This window comes from Phyllostomus discolor, chromosome X (assembly GCF_004126475.2).
Source record: "Phyllostomus discolor isolate MPI-MPIP mPhyDis1 chromosome X, mPhyDis1.pri.v3, whole genome shotgun sequence".
Lineage (NCBI taxonomy): Eukaryota > Metazoa > Chordata > Mammalia > Chiroptera > Phyllostomidae > Phyllostomus > Phyllostomus discolor.
In genome coordinates, this window is record NC_050198.1 from 93,340,889 (window position 1) to 93,358,282 (window position 17,394).

The window sequence follows — 17,394 nt, forward strand, 5'->3', positions numbered from 1 at the left end:
TGAGGTCAGCTATCAATAGAGCAGGGCTTGGGGCCACTTAGCAAGAGGTAGAGGGTATGCTGAGGCCAGCTACTGCTTGTCTGGGGTTTGTGGGCCTTCGAGAAATTTTAAGGAAGTCTGCAGTGCAGGCTGAGGCAGGCCAGTGACTTGTAAGGAACTGCTGCTGAAATAGGTTCAGGTTGGTGCATGAGTTGGGTGGGGCAGGGTCTCAGGGAATCACTAGGGTGGAGTAAGAGGTGCTAGCCAGGTTGATACAGAGTCATATGTGGTACCCACCTGCAGCTTCAAGCTTTGTGGGGGGTTGGGTAACAAAGAAACAATGGCACTTGCTAGCACTTCTGTTCAGGGAGAGGTGCCCCTGCAGCCCTCACCCCGACAATTCAGTTCCTCCCTGAATGTCCTTGGAGCTTTTTGAGCTGTTTTCCTTCACTGGAGCCTAGGGTAAGTGTTTGTGAGTGAGAGTCTCTGCTTGGGCTCTTTAAGAACACAAACGGGTCTACAGCAGCTCTCCTCATCCAGATCCAATCCACACTGATTTTCACAACCTGATGTTCTGGGAACTCCTCTTCCTGTCACTTGTGCTCTGGGCTTGGAAGCCTGGTATGTGGCTGAGACCCCTTACTCCTAAGGGGGTCTCCACAGCTGAGATATCCCTCCCAATTCTTAACCACCACTTATAGGTATGGGGTCAGTTCATTTCCCATCCTGTCCCTCCTAGCAGTCTCAACATGGCTTCTACTTTATATGCTTAGTTATAGGACTTCTGTTCATCTAGTCTTCAGGTAACCCTGAAGATTATAACTAATTGTAGAACAATGGTCTACAATTCTCTGAGGACAATAAAAAACAGATACTCTCCAGATTTCTGGGCAAGATGGCAGAGTAGGTAAATACTGGGTTTGCCTCCTCTGAAGGAGGCCTCTTTGGTTCATAGAAACCATTAACTTGAAGCATCACTAAGCCTCTGGGACATCCAGTTTTCTCATTGCCTAAGTGGAGAAATTGAGGCCCAGAAAGGGGAAAGGACTTATAAGGACATTAGCAGAGCCAGGAGCAGAATGCAGGTCTCCTGACTCCCAGTCCAGTACTCTTTCTTGATCCAGTGCTAGCAGGCCTTAGCTATGCCTAGATCCTTTCTTCCATGACCCTCGTTTTGGTCCCTCTTAACTTTTTGACTCCCAATTTCCTATTAATTTGTTTTTCATCATACCATAGCATTTCTTATCCATACCCTGAAACTCCAGGTTGCCATCAAGTTTAGAGAAAACCCTATGCCAGCTTTCAGGGAGCAACTACTTGGAATTAGGAGACCTGGACTCTAGTCTCAGCTTTGCTAAATATTGAGTGTGTGATCTTAGGTCACTCACTTGCCCTCAATCTTCTCTCCACTTTCTACAACTATAAAATGGGAATATGAATCTTTACACAGCACTTACTTGCCATGAACTTTTCCCTAAGTAATACAAACCACCTGCTCATTTTTTAGAACCCTTCAACATAGCACTTGTTGTGATAATAGATGTTGGCACATGGTGAAATTCAATTGAGTATTTTATTTTGTAACTGTCTCAGTTGCAAGGCTAAACATCAACTAAAATGTAAACTACAATGTGCCACACATAGAAGAGATCATTATCACTCAGTAATCTACTCCTCTCCTGGGGCTCACAGCATCTGGAGGCTAGTTCAGAACTCAGGGTGAGGGGCTAAGAGCTGCTGCCCCTTCTATTCTCGGGACCTTTACTCCTCCTCTCAAACTCCTTAGAAAAAGTGCCTGGGCTGCTGACATAGAAGAGAAGGTGATGTAGGCTGGGCAGGCTATAGCACAAGCCATTTGCAGACACCTCATTCTGTGGCTCAATGCCCAAACATCCCCCCACCCCATGACCTTCTCTCAAATATCCTAAGCATTTTCCTCTCCTCCTGCCCCTCCACTCCATCCCACCTGCTGGCTCAGAGCCTAATGGGGAACAGTGACTCACTGGACTCCCAGAGAGGGCAAAGACCCAGACTCTGAGCAACAACCAAACTGTCTAGTTCTCAACCCTCAACCAGCCACTGCCTGATTCATAGGCTCCCTCTCTACTTAGCTAAATTGCATTTCAAGTTATAACTCTTTCTTAATCCCCCTGGCCCTCATACTCGTCTCTCTTTTTTCATCTCATCACACAAAAATTGCATTCAATTTTATATATACATATATTTTTACTACTTAGCAGTGATCTATGGTTGTTTGGAATAGTACATCTTCTCAAAATAATTATAAACTCCTTGAGGGATACTTTTACTTCTCTGGCTCACCCAAAGTCCGGCCTAGCACATAATTTTTTATATGCCTCATCCACACCAATGATGACAATATTATTATCTTTCTTTTATACATGAGAGAACTCAGACTTCAAAAAGCTAAAAACTTTGGACAGACATACAGCAAATAATTGAATCTAGTGCTGTTTGATTCCAAAGCCTATATTCCAAGATTAGTAACAGCTTGAATTCTTATTAGCAAAGTGTTGATTAAATAAATTATGATATACCCATATTATGAACTACTGTGCAGTTATAAAAACAGAGTGAAACTTTATAAACTTAATGTGTTTTGAAGTATAAAAGGCAAAATGGAGGATAATGTAAATTATAGGTTACCATTTGTGTTTTAAAAATAGGGCATATAAACACACATACACAATTGTTTGTACATATATAGAATATTTCTAAAAGGACACACCAGGTAACACTAGTGGCCTCTCTCAAGGGGAACAGGGTAGCTGGGAGACAGAGGTGGGACAGAGACTTCACCATTGTACCTCTTGAATTTTTTTTTATTTTAAAAGGTTTTATTTGTTTATTTTTAGACAGAGGGGAAGGGAGGGAGAAAGAGAGGGAGAGAAACATCAATGTGTGGTTGCCTTTTGCATGCCCCACACTGAGGACCTGGCCCACAACCCAGGCTTGTGCCCTGACTGGGAATCAAACCAGTGACTCTTTGGTTTGCAGGCCTGTACTCAATCCACTGAACTACACCATCCAGGTCTGTACCTGTTGAATTTTGACTATTATTAAATAAATGAAATTACATTTATTAAAATATAATACAATCTCTTTTCACAAAGTGGTGGCTGGGAACTGACTTTGGAAAAGTTCTGGGAAAGATAAAATAATCAATATGCCAGTGATTGAACTGGGGAACTCCCAGGGTGCCAGAAGTCTCAACCCTTATACCCACTTCCCAACCCCTCTTACAAACCAAGCTCCACTACAATCATCTTCCCATAATGATGATTTCACTTCTTACCTGTAAACCAAGAAGGTTTCTTACCATGGGAACCAGAAGGGATAAGATCAGGTAGTCTCTAAAATATTTTCCAGCTCAGACATTAAAAAAACTGAAAATCAAAATAGTAGGTCCTAGTATATTTGAAATCTTAGTCTCAGAGAAGGTCTTGGGGATTTTGTTTTGCTGTTTATAACAAAGAAGAGAAAGACTTGCATTCTGATTTGCCTATTAGATGCTTTTAATGAAGGCTCCCTAAATGGTCACTAAAATGTTTGCTCAAAATTCCTGTTGCTTTCTGTGGTCTATGTTCTTCAGTGCTATCCTGTTTAGAACACAAGGAAATTGGTCCACTCCAAAACTGAACACAAACAAGCAAGGCCCTTTCTGTGTTTAAAGTCCCCTGGCCCAGACCTTCTGACCCTAAATATCCCTTTTCTTCTTCCTCACTACCTGCAGAATAACAGAGGCTCTGTGAGAGACCCTCAGGAGGAAGTGACAGCCTAACTCCACCCAGCAGCCCCCTCCAATTCCTAGCAATTCTTACTAAAAAACTCAGGGCTTGACTCTCAGGGAGGTTTGTGAGCTCCTGCCAAGAGCTATAAATATTTCAACATGTCTTATTTCCTTGAATGTATATGACCTGGGATTTGGCCCCTCCTCTCCCTGGGCTCTTACAAAACTGAGGAACAACAACAAAAAAGAACACAGCCAGTTCTTAGCTACAGCACACAGGGGTCAAATTGCAGAAGAATACAAAGGGGAGATAGGGAAAAAATGGAGTGGAGAGGTGGAAGGTAGAGGGAGGGGTTAATTCATCTTCTAGAAATATTTAGAGAAAGGTATAGCTGCTCAATTTCTAAGGGCTGGATAAGGTTACTGGATAGTAATAATAGCAACATCTACCTCCTTTACAATTTACAAAGGTCTTTCACCTACCCAATCTCATTTGACCTTCATAGTCTTATCAAAGTAAATACTGTTAATCTCATTGTACAGATGAGAACACTGAAGCCCTGGAAACTAATGTGACTTGTTCAGAGCTAAACAAACAACTAAGAGACAGTTTCTCTGGCCATTTTTGGACCCAAGGATCATGACTCTGGGTAGACTAAGATGAATGGTTAGAGCAGGTTGTCATGTATCACAAGACTATTGGACTTTTGTTCACCAAATACTTTTTGTAATCTTTTTTTTATCTTTTTGTCATCAGTATGCTATTAGGCTATATGAATGAAAAACTCTGCAGCCATCCCCCTTGGTAGCTGCCTCCCCCATGCATCTTTACTATGTAATAAGTAATATCTAAAAGCAGGAGTTCTGGGTTCATTCTCTGGATTCAAATACTGAATCAGACATTATTTTCTATAGGAGCTTAAGCAAGTTAATTAATTTCTGTGCCTCTATCTCTGTATCTGGGAAATAGAGAAAATAATGTTATCTACCTCTTAGGGTTGTTCAGTATTAAAATGAGTTGGTACACGTATAGTGTTTAATATAATGCCTGGCACAGAGTTATTTGCTAAATGCTAAATAAATGTTAGTTATTATTATTATTATTATTATTATTATATTTAACAAGAGTAAATGTTAAAAATCATACTGTGGAATGCAGCAGAGCAGTTATCACTAAACTATGTGCTTTGTGTTTTTTCCCCAGTAGCAAGGAGATTTTATAGGAAGTCATCTCCATACTTTTACTCAGCCTACTGAGGATTAGTGGCAACCCCACATGAGGGGCATGCATGAGAAACAGAAGAGATTTTTCTTTGTGAGAAGCTCAGTGACCTGAACAAGTGACTGAACCTGTGAACTCAGTCTCATAGATATCATGTTCTAAGCAACTGTGCTCACTAGCCCAGACAGACACCACACACCCAGCTATACACACATACACACATGCCAGGGCACATGGGTGCATGCACATACCCTTTCAGACTAGGCAAAGAGACTGTGTGGAGACTACTTGTTTAGTGACAGTTCCCTTTCTCTTCTCCCATCAGCTACAGAGAAGCAGAGAAGCAACTAACCTGGGTCAGAAGAAATTTACTTCCTTCTGTCCACCCCCACTGAAGGCACTTTTGACTCTAATTAGGACTTGTGTATCTGTCTCCTCCCTTCTTCAATCCTTTACAATCAATTCTGTAATATGTTTTGGCAAGGTGAGAAATGATAATGGAACAAAATAGAATGAAGACTTCTGCTCTATCCAGAACTCCTGAAGATACTGAATACCAGTCTTAACTCTCTGGAGGGTCAGTTGGCCCCAGAGATAGGGGACAATAATAGTGAGGATTTGAAGAAAAAGGAGTGCAACTGACCAGGACATTTTTGGATACTATTGAATAAGACCTGCTACAATACTATCTCCTTGGCTGGGGTCCTGGGGCTTTGAAAAGAAGAGGTGTGGAAATGACAAAAAGGGTTTCATAGCAGCTGTCTTATTGCAAAAATCCAGAGGTGATGGCTTCCATACTTTTGAGTGCTCCATAAAAAGTCACCCTTCCCCCAGAAAGTGGAAAACAAGATAGGGGAGAAAGGGGAAAATGGAAGAGATGTCTCTGTGAGATGTGTAGAATTGGGCCTGAGCCCCAGGCTGGAGTTGGGCCTGTACAACATCCAAAAGCCCAATTGTTCCTCTAATTAAGCAAGGGAAAGAAAGAAAAAGGGAGAACAATGCTGGAGGAAGAAAGGGGCCATATCTAGCAAAGGTGGTACAAATGATGTACCATGGTGGATGGAGAAGCCAAGAAAGTATGTGGTCAGGACAGCCAATTTCATTCCTTCTTCTCCTACCAACCTCAGAAACTGGAGCAAAGTATAGCATAAGGGAGGGCAAGACTATCACGGTAAAGAGGCATGTACTTCCTCAAGTCACCCAAACAGGCTACATTAGCCACCCACAAATAGGTGGCTGGTGATTTCACATTAGTTACCACAGCACCCATCTTCAAGGCAGATGATTATATGTCTCTAGGCTTAGTCCTCTTTTATCCTTAAAATGGGAGAAAGCTGGAATGTCCTAAATCTTCTTTCCTTTGAGTCCTAAGAGAGATACAGAATAAGGAGAGAATGGAAGCAGAAAGAAACTTTCAAGAAATGTTTCCAAGCCCCACTGTTGGGAAGCTACAAAGGGGTACAGGCCAAGATATAACCAAGAATGGCCATAGTCTCTTCATCACTGTCACCTAACAAGTTTTCCAGTCTGAGTCCTTTGCACTAGTCCCCCATTATCCCTACAGAAGCCCCTGTTACATTAAACCTGATCCTATAAACAGGTGGAAAAAGATTTTTTTCAGATAAAATATTCATAATCTATGGCTTGAGGTGTACAGTTTGTGTGTGTGTGTGTGTGATATTAATAAAACATTTTCTCTAAGGTTTTGTGAATAATGGCTTTTCTCCAAGGTTTACTCATTCAATCCTAAGTGAAACAGATCTTTTCAAGACAAGAAATCCCACTCCATTTTCCACACAATCTGGAAAGACCTAATGATTCTTTCTTTTCAATATGCAACAGAACAAAAAGATGCTCGTGGAAAAAGCAACACACCCTTCTGGGAAACTGATCTGCTCAAAACGTTGAGATTGCATCCTTTACATATTTCTGCAAATGAAATGCTGCTTGTTTACTCTTCATGACACTGGAGAAAATATTTCCAATGACAATTAAGTATAAATTCACAGAAAAGGAGAGAGAGCTCTGTTCATGCTATTTCAGTAGCCACACTCTCAGCTAAGCCTTGAGTGAAGCTGAAGTTGAACAGTGATTGTGGCTACCCAAGAGGGACTTCTCTAGGATTGCAAGAGGCAGCCTTCCCACACTCACCATGTAGGAATCTTGGTTTACTCTTCTATCTTGAAGTAACAGCAAACCAAGATCATAGTAACCATGAATTTCTGAGAAATGAGAATGAGATGTGGGAAATTAAGCTTCAGGAGAAGGGTCCAAATTTTTAGGCTTAAGGGAACATTTACAGTTTAAAGCTTTTTAGAACCAGTTCAAATGTTAGGAAACAGCAGCATACAGACCCACTCTGCTAACCTGAACCACACCAAGTTGAAAAAATCCTCTTGGAGGCCCATTTCTAAGCTAAGCAGGACATTCTGGGAGAAGCAGTTGTACATCTAGAGCTGCTTTTGGACACTGGGTAAAATAGGAGTGGGTTTTTTTCAACTACATCACTACATATGGAAAGCATGGTAGTCTTTACCCACGATGTAGAAAAATGATATCTTCATGGCTTTTCATTTCTTTCCCAATCTCCTCCCAACATATCTGTACCCTAATTCAGGCAGATTAACAAATTCCATTTGTCTGAATGAGTCAAAAATTATGCCAGGTAAACGTAAAGAATAAAGTATCACAGAATTCTAGATAGATAGAATGGCAGAGCTAGAAAATTCATCTAGTCTAACCCTCTCATTTCACAGATAGATAAACTGAGGTACAGAGAAGTAAAGTGCCTACCCAAAGCCACACAGCAAGTCAAGAATACAAGTCATCTAACTCATAGTCACTGTCTAGCTAGTATTACTGAGATCACCAGCCCTTTGGGATCCAGATTTAGACTTTGAATGAGCATTTGAGGCTACTAAACAGTAAGCCAAGAATCCGGCCTCAACCAGCTACTCCAACTCAAACAAGGTTGAGTCCCTGGTTGAGTTCCAAATAGCCCAACCTCTCCTCCTCATGCCTTCCAGTATGAGTCAAGGCCTCAGTTTGGGACCCAGTTTGGTTGGAGAGGAGGCAGAGAGGAGTGATTTGAAATATGACAGGCCCTGCGACCTGAAGCTCCAAAGCAGGCTCTGAGCCATCCTGATCTAGCTTCTCTGGACAGTAGGCAAAAGCCTTCAGCCAAAGGCAAAACATTGGCAGGTTTGTTCAAAAGACACCTAGCTCCCAGCATCAACAATTGAAAGATCAGCCTAATGAGACAATGCACCAAACAATGAAAGCCCCTAAGGTGAGGAAGAGAAAGACAGCCTAATCTGTCACTGGCCTCACCTATTCTTGGGAATTTGTTTGCCCAAAAGGCAAAGCGTACCATTTTCCCATGCTTAGAAAATTATATCTTCATCAGAGTAGCCCATGAGCCTGAACTATCTTGTGACCAACCTTCTTGGACCATTGTCCCTGTTCCTGGGTGATGAAAGCCCTAGGCATACTCTCCCCACCTGGGAGTCTGCAAGGGCCATGCTTATAAACTGCCCAATAAAAGACGCTTCCCATTATATTTTATGGCTCAGTGCTATACTGGCAGTCCAGGTGGGAAATGTAGGGTAATAGGTTTACTCTGGAGCATGTTTAAAAAGACCTAAGCTTGGAGCTAATGTTAACAACTCTGGCTTGTTCTGCCTTGTCGCCTGGACCCCCAACTCTAACCCTGCCCCAGCTCTAACTCAGAGTTCAGTAATGAGCTGGGACCTACAAACAATGCCACCTTGCTCCTTTTTCTCTTTTTCTTCAAAAGGCTTCCCTCTCATCCCAGGAAGACATGTTGTACTTTCCACCAAATTGCCTGGTTGCCCCTGTCCTGTCTGCTACTCAGTCTGGGTTGAGGGACTCCCAAATTTCTCAGAAGCTCTACAAAGAGTACAAGCTCATTCCTTTCCTGATCTTTTCCCTTTTTTCCCTAAATCAGACTTTGGTCACTTGCCTCCATCTCAGGAAACTTTTGCCTGGCAGTCCTCCTAGGCCTAAGACACAAGGAAAAATTGGCTTCCCTTTCAAAACAGGTGAAGAAAAGAGACAAGATACATTGCTAGTATCACCAACTGCACACATTAGAGTCCACAGAAACTATGTATTACATGCTCTAGAATGGCTTCAGTTTCACTTGCTTTTTACACTTTGTGACTTTTCCCCATGCCCAGAGACCTCTATGATATGGATTTAGCCCCCAAATGTCAAAACTACCTTTCTCTAGGGCTCCCTCACAACAGTTCAAATCACTTGAAGAAACTTACACCCATTAAGTCCATCAGTGCAGGTTTAGGGCTATGAAGATATTAGGCCTAGCCAAAGAGAAATTTGGTTGTGGGGTGCCTCCAAACATTACATTCATAAATTTTTATAGATGGAAGGCATGTCACACATTAATACAAATAGACAATGCTCCAATCTCCTTGACTGTGAAAGTGTATGTTCTGTGTTCCCCAGAATGGCTATTGGGAAAATAGTGGCTAATAAAGATTTTGGCAAGCTTCTGCTGGCTTCTTCTATCCCTTTGAGAAAACAGCCCTGTGGCACAGGTGGCTGGGAAACTTTGGGTAAACTGCAGGAAGTATATGGAAGCAGACACATTTGTAATCTCAGGACCTAAATGGTTGCTTGAAAAGGCTGAGGGGCTCAAGAAAGGTAGTCCTGAGGATGAGATTTTCTAGGAGCTTGGGAATGTGGTGGGAATGTTCCTGACTTTTTCAAATTAAAAACTGAGGTGTTCCCTAGAGCCTTCGGTATAAAAAAAAAAAAAACCCACACATAAAACAAACAAACAAAAGAACTTTCATGAATTCAAGACGCACTCCAGCAAGGACCCAAGCTAAAGTATTCTGAGACCCTTGGGACATACCAAATTCCTTTCTGACCCTTCCTGACCTATACTAACCAGAATTTAAACCACTAACTCCAGCCTCTCAATGCACCTAGTCTGCGTCAGAGTACACATCAGCCGGCACCTCTGCACAACCCACCACACCCCCCTTCCCAGCTGCACTGTTAGGTCTTGACAGGAAAGTCCCAACCAGCCCTCCCTGTGAGTACCCAGGATCACCTACTTTGAAGTGTGTTCCCTAACAGTGAACCTCTTCCTGGTAAAATAGTGGTTATTCCAAGTTTTATTACACACTCCTAAGGCCTCAGCTCTAGGCCTGCTCACACACATGAGTGTGGGGCCTAGCTTCAACCCATCCCCCACTACCTCCCAGAGTAGTTTCACCCAGAATTTTCCACTGACCCCAAAAGCCAACTGCCTGCCTTCAACCACAGAGCAATGCTCAGCAGGTGCCCTCCCAGGTAACCTAGGCAACACCCAGAGGCCCTACCCTAGCTGCCTCCCTAAGAGCCCCTCAAGGGCATCAAAGCAGGAAAAGATAATCCCAGGATTGAGCATGGCAGTAACTTCCCGGCAGAAGTTGTTCTACACAGTCCAGCGACCCACTCCACTCAAGCATCGATGCATTCTGGGCAATCCTGAGACTGCTCTGGACAGCCGCTGACACACTCAAACTTTCAAGTGGTGCTCCCACACTGGCACCAATAGCTCACAATATCAGAGGCACCAAGAGCCCCCAAACCACTTCTTCAAGAGCAGTTCAGTGAAGCTAGAAACTAAAACAATGAGTCCTTGGTTGAGAGCAGTAGAGGCTCTCCAAAGGCCCAGGGGACCCACAGGTGGACACCCCATAATTCAGGGTTTCTATCTTCACAAAATAACTCTCAGGCCCCCTCAGAGAGCAGCAGATGTGTTGGGGGTGTAAGGGAACCCTTCAGCCCAGGGCAATACTGTTAGAAGCCACATATTCTGAGCTGCAAACTTGCAGCATGTCACAAATGTAGCTGTCCTGAGGAGCCACAAGAGGGAGCGAGCCTTGAGGGAGAGGGCTTCCCCAGCCTCTCAGCTGCCTTCTCAGACTCCTCAACAGAACTGCTGAGGGGCTTTGTCGGTGGCTTGCTGAGAAAACGGGATGGCTCCTTTGAACTCACTGTGCTCACATGCGGGCTAAATGCGAGGTGCGCACAAGCCTGAGGTCCTGGGGCCGCAGGCCTGGAGAGTGAGGACTATGCCTCTCAGCCCTGCTTGTCTTAGGGGTTAAGACCGAGTTGGCCTCCCGCGAAAGCGGCAGAGGAGGAGGCGGGCATTACAACCAAGGGTGAAAGAGGCACCCCGAGGATAGCGGAGAGGCGTGTGGCACCAGAGAGGGCATGGCTGAAGTTGAGGGCGGCACGGAGTGAGCCACAGGGCCCAGCCTGCCAGCCGCTTCACGCCTCTCTGGGCACGAGACCTCGGAGACTGCCTCCTGCCTGCGTTGGGGTTCAGCACACAAGGGACAGAGATCCGCTTGCTCCCTCAGAGTGGCAGAGGACAGCCGGGCCTGGCTGGGCCGTAACCAACGTGGGCAGAGACGTGTGTACACCCCCACTCGCACTCTCTCCCTTCCTCTCTGTACTGCAGACACACACCCCTGCCTTGTGTTTGACTGTTCGCTCAGAGTCACTAGGATTCCTAAAGTGTCCGCCCCCCCCCCCCCCCAACACGAACAAGGGCTGCTTGCAGAAATCCGCGGTACGGTGTTTCTTTTAAAGTCCTCCCAGCCTCCTAGCTCTCTTCTCTCTCCGTGACTTCGCCCCCCCCAAAAAAAAACATTTTGCAAATATTCTCCCCAGTACACACGGTCAGGGTACTTAAAACTCAAAAGATGCGTCTGGGTTTGTCCCAGGGCAATAAAGTTCATTCCTTGTCCTGTGATCAATAAATGTCCCAGGTCTCACCCAGGATGTCTTGCTCTTAACTCTCCCCAGCAAGGCTGCCCGGAGCCCCCCAACACGCGCCTTACCAGCTTTATGGGTAATGGGCAAGGGGAGGAATCGAAGCGGCGCGCTGGAAGGGTTCCTTGGAGCAGGAGGTATGGGGTCTGTAGCAGTGGGAACAGAAACCCTTGCCTTGAGAATTCCAGGTGGGGCGCTCGGGGGAGCTCACCTGCTTGGAACTCCACTTGGCGATTCTTCTCTCTTTCCTCCTGCAGCAGCATGGAGTAGAGGATCCCAAAGGAGTTCTGGATGCCAAAGATAGAGCCGTTGCACCAGGTGGCAGCGAAGACCACCATCCAGCCAAAACCACCTTCGGGGGGCTGGAAGCCCCGCGCTGTACCACGGGTCTCCACGGTGGGCGTGGGCTCGGATTCATGCACCAGCTCAGGCTCAAACTCCAGCTCCGGCAGGGTGGCAGGGTCTGGTAGGGGCTGGGGCTCTGGCTGGGGCTCCGGCTGGGGCTCCGGTGGGGGCAGTGGCAAGGGCTCCGGCTCAGGCTCAGGGCTACCCACCCGCCCCTGCTGTTTCTGGTGTGCCTCCCGCTGGGGCCCCTTGGCTTCCTCGCTTGCAGCGCTTTTCAGCGCCATCGCGGCCAGGGGACTGTAGCTGCTCGGGCCGGAGAAGCCGCTGTGTGGCTGGTGCTTGTTTCTGCTGCTGCGGCCACAGCCTCCTCCTCCCGGCTCCTCGCCCCAGCTGGCCAGCCTGTCCCGCGACAGACGGCCCCTTGAGCCCTCTCCTCCTCCCCTTTTCAAGCCCCCTCCTCCTCTCCCATGTCATCTCTCTCCTCCCTCTCCTCCTCCCCCACCCCCACCTCTTCCTCCCTCAACCGGCAGCCGCTACAGCCTCTCTTCTTCCCAGCCCTTCCTCCTCCTCCTACTTGTGTACATACTCTAGCCGCCGCTGCGTACCTCAACTCCCTTTCCAAACTCTTAAATCCTGTCCTCTTCGTCTAGACACCCAATAAAAGGAGAGTTAAAATGGAAAAACGAGGGCACAAAGTATCTTGTTCTCCTGCCCTCTCCTCCTCGCAAGCTCCAAACGGATATCAATAAACTCCATCCCCAAGGAAGACCGCGCCTGTCCTTAGCTCCCACTGTTTTCCTTTCAAACAAGGAGTATGGAACTGGGGTGCCCCCGGGGACCTCAGGACGAGAGCTGGCGAGTGAGAGACCCTATCCAGCGCTAGGGAGTTTCTATACCCCCCTTGGGCTTGAGGGGGGCGACCTGAAAGGGGCAATTTAGGCTTAGAACAGAGCAAGGCACAATCTTCTTGAGCCCGGGGCCTCTAAACCTGCGTACACCCCCACAACCCTGCATACTACTCCTCTAGCCTCTCCCCTCTGCCCCCGCCCTTCCCGGCAAATCCCACGCGGGGCGCTAAGGGGAGGAGGCGGCCTAGCTTTGAGGCCCGCCCCTCCCGGCAGTCAATCAGGGCTTTGTTTGCGCCAACCTGCAGCCCAACGTAGCCTTAGAGGGCTGGGTCTGGGCCAGGGGCCGGACCAGGGAGGGAAAGAGGTGCAGTCGCACAGGAGGGGGCTGGGCCTGAGAGGGGAAAGAGCCCGACTTAGATCAGGCTCCTCCCAGCTGACTGTGGAGCTTGGGGGAACTAGAAATCGGCCTGAGGTTAAGCCTCCAGGTTAGGCAAAAGCTGCCCGGCCCCCCGCCATCCCAGCCAGGCAGGTCCCTCAGGCCTCTGTCCCCGCAGTTTGGGCGCTCGAGATTCGGAGCTGCTAGCGGAGGGATGTCGTCCCAGCACACAAAGCCCCCTTCCCTCCACATTTAGTATAACAGTTGTGAGTCCCGCTGAATGTCCTAGACTAAGGGCCCAGCCCCGCTAGGGTAAGGGAGAGTTTGCTCCCTCAGAGACTGCTCCGGCCCTGGGGGATGGGGGTGGAGCGAGGGAGAGGCGGGGAGTGGGGGTAATATGCCCTCCCGGGCAGCCCAATCGGACTGTTAGGCTGTGCTCAGCCTCAGCCCTTGGGGCGGTCCCCTCGATCCCGGGAAGTTCTGCCTCCCCAATGGGCCCGCGTCTAATACAACTAATCTTGAGGTCGCAGCGTGATTACCAAGCTACTCCGCTTCTCACCAGCAGGCGGGTGAGCGTCAAGCCTTTTCTACCCTGCATCTCATTAACCTTTTTGCTCTGTGAAAAGACTGCATGGTCTGCAGATCCGGGCTGCGCCAGCTGCCCAAGAACATGGAGTCATAAAGCACCTGAGGGCGGGCTAAACTGGGCGGAAAGATAGGGGAGGCTTTTGGTCTTACGAAAGAAATTGGCCAAATTCACAAATTACAGGGGCTATGCTAGTCAGCAGAGCAAGCATTGCTCCAGCGAATAGAGAGAGCACCTCCCTTATTTTGCCCTGAGGTAAGTATTATTATCATCAAATGTTTCCAAGCAGTAAACCTGAAGCTCAACGAGGTCAAGGCATTTATTAGCCTAATGCTAGGGGGCAAGTCAAGTACAAGCAGGAATTTCAGACGGGTATCCGTACAGCCAAGCCTCACAATCCACAGCAGCTCTAGGACTTAGTGCTCCCAGAGACAGTGACAGGCAAGGAAAAGCAGCATCTGGTTTACCTATCACAGTAGGCTTCTTGAGGAGGTAGTGATTTAGATGGACCGTAAAGGTTGAGAAGGATTTTAATAGGCTGGGGGTGCGGTGGGGTGGGTGTGGTGGGGTGTCCCTGCCTAAGAAGAAGAAAGCACAGAGGCATACAAGGACTCTGCTCATAATAAGAGGTGAGTGAAAGCTAATCAGGCCAAAAAGTTAATATACAGGGTGGGGCAAAAGTAACTTTGCAGTTGTGGGTATCAAAACACACTTATTCTTGTATTATTATTAATTATTGTTATTTTCAATACAAACTAAATCTACTTTTGCCCCACCTGGTCTATGCTGCCTCTCCCAGAAAACGTTTGTATTTTAATAAAATCCACAGTGCTTCAACCATGAGGAGTAACAAATCATGGATATTATGGGCACTGGGGCTTAAGATTTGCTTTTAGTCAGGAATCTTACCACACACATCACTAACTTTTCACAAGAGAACCCTACCCTGAATCTGATTAAGAGCCTGAAAAAGGTTTTCTGCAGCCCCAAATTAGGAATAGACCCTGGAGTCTTACAGTCCATCCCACACCCCTACTGTCTAAATTCTATTTTCCTCATTGTCTCAATGGACTTTTTAGGCCACTGGAGGGCGAGGTGAGGGTGGGCAATGACACTCTTTGAGATGCTCCTGTGAAGCTAGAACTATGCTACTCCTTTACATTTCATATAGTATTCATAACAACCCTTTAAGGTTGAAATAATTTGCCCCTCTTTTCTAAGTGAGTAAACAGAGGTTCTAAGGTTAAGTCAAATGTTCAAGTCTACAAAGACATTAAGAGATCTTTGCTCATTTGTGTGAACTTCAAAATATGTGCCCCATCCAGGACACAGGATTGTGTAACCATCATCCCATCATTTTAACAACACACATAGTACCTACCCTTTCTCCCCTCTTTAGAAGGTACTTTTATAATGGCTAGAGCACCGGCATGAGGCCACCTGGATTCTAATCTTGGTTCTACTATTACATACCTATGTGACCCTAAGCAAGTTGTTTTCTCTCCCTGAGCTTTTTTTTATCTGCAAAATGGAGTTAATACCAACTTCAAAGAGTTATTAAATGCTATGCTGAGAAGTATAGGCTTTATTTTGAATATTCAAAAAAACCACTGGAGATTTCTGAGTAGGAGACTAACATCAGATCTCCATTTTAGACCAAAAACTGGCAGCAGTGTAGAAAGATGTTGTCTTGGAAAGAAAAGAGGTAAGGAAACTAAGAAATGAACCAGGTAAAAAATGTTGATGGTTTAAAATAAGGCACTCACTGTGGGGATAAAGACAAAAGGATGGCTCTGTGAACCTCTGTTATGGTAGAGTTGACAGAACAGATTTGCATCATGAAGGAAAAACAAGAAGCAAAGCTGATGCTGACATTTTTTTCCTTGAGTTAAGGAAAGGATGATGATAGTATTAATTGAGATAGGGAATTAGGATCCCAGGTACAAAGGTGCCTGTGACTTCCTGTCCTTTTCTTTTTTGAATTTTTATTTATTTATTTTTAAATATATTTTATTGATTATGCTATTACAGTTGTCCCATTATTTTCTCCCCTTTATTCACCTCCTCCCTCATCCCCCCTCCCACAAGTATACCTCCACCTTAGTTCATGTCCATGGGTTGTACATATAAGTTCTTTGGCTTCTGCATTTCCTATACTATTCTTTTTTAAAAAAACGATTTTATTTATTTATTTTTAGAGAAAGGGGAAGGGAGGGAGACAGAGAGAGAGAAACATCAATGTGTGGTTGCCTCTCACATGGCCCACAGTGGGGACCTGGTCTGCAACCCAGGCGTGTGCCCTTACTGGGAATTGTACTACAGCCAGGGCCATTTCCTATACTATTCTTAACCTCCTCTGTCCATTTTGTACCTACCATTTATGCTTCTTATTCTCTGTACCTTTTCCCCCATTCTCTTCCCACCCACTTCCTACTGATAACCCTCCATGTGATCTCCATTTCTGTGATTCTGTCCCTGTTCTAGTTGTTTGCTTAAGTTTGTTGTGTTTTTTTTTTTTTAGGTTCAGTTGTTGACAGTTGTGGGCTTGTCATTTTACTATTTATATTTTTGATCACCTTATTTTTCTTAGGTAAGTCCCTTTCACATTTTATAGAATAAGGGCTTGGTGATGATGAACCCCTTTAGCTTTACCTTGTCTGGGAAATACTTTATCTGTCCTTCCATTCTAAATGATAGCTTTGCTGGATAGAGAAATCTTGGATGTAGGTCCATGCCTTTCATGACTTTGAATGCTTCTTTCCAGCCCCTTCTTGCCTGTAAGGTTTCTTTTGAGAAATCAGCTGATAGTCTTATGGGAACTCCTTTGTAGGTAACTGTCTCCTTTTCTCTTACTGCTTTTAAGATTCTCTCCTTATCTTTAATCTTGGGTAATTTAATTATGATGTGTCTTGGTGTGTTCTTCTTTGGAACCAACTTCTTTGAGACTCTCTGGGCTTCCTGGACTTGTATGTTTATTTCCTTTTCCAGATTGGAAGAGTTCTCCTTCATTATTCAAATAAGTTTTCAGTTTCTTGCTCTTCTTCTCCTCCTTCTGGCACCCTTATGATACGGATGTTGGAACGTTTAATGTTATCCTGGAGGTTCCTCAGCCTTTCCTCATTTTTTTGAATTCTTGTTTCTTCATTCTGTTCTGGTTGACTGTTTATTTCTTCCTTCTGCTCCAAATCATAGATTTCAGTCCCAGTTTCCTTCCCATCACTGTCGGTTCCCTGCACATTTTCCTTTATTTCACTTTGCATAGCCTTCACTTCTTCCCCTATTTTGCGACCACACTCAACCATTTCTGTGAGCATCCTGATTACCAGAATTTTGAATTATGCATCTGATAGGTTGGCCATCTCTTCATCACTTAGTTCTATTTTGGAACTTTGATCTGTTCTTTCATTTGGGCCATATTTTTTTGTCTCAGCACGTCAGTCTGAATGAATGTTTCTTTTTTAACTCCTTGGTTGT

General features: G+C 45.5%; 1 protein-coding gene across 2 annotated transcripts in view; it reads right to left on the minus strand.

Moving 5' to 3' along the window:
- Nucleotides 1-12,557, minus strand: part of SLC16A2 (solute carrier family 16 member 2) — a 108,456-nt gene extending 95,899 nt beyond the window's left edge. The window contains exon 1 of one of the 2 annotated variants that reach the window (XM_028522298.2): nucleotides 11,977-12,546. In XM_028522298.2, the coding sequence (XP_028378099.1) occupies nucleotides 11,977-12,394 (418 nt within the window). In that variant the 5' untranslated portion in view covers nucleotides 12,395-12,546. Of the gene's footprint in view, nucleotides 1-11,976 lie in introns of both variants that reach the window. The other variant, XM_028522299.2, reaches the window with a different exon arrangement.
- Nucleotides 12,558-17,394: the final 4,837 nt, after the last annotated feature.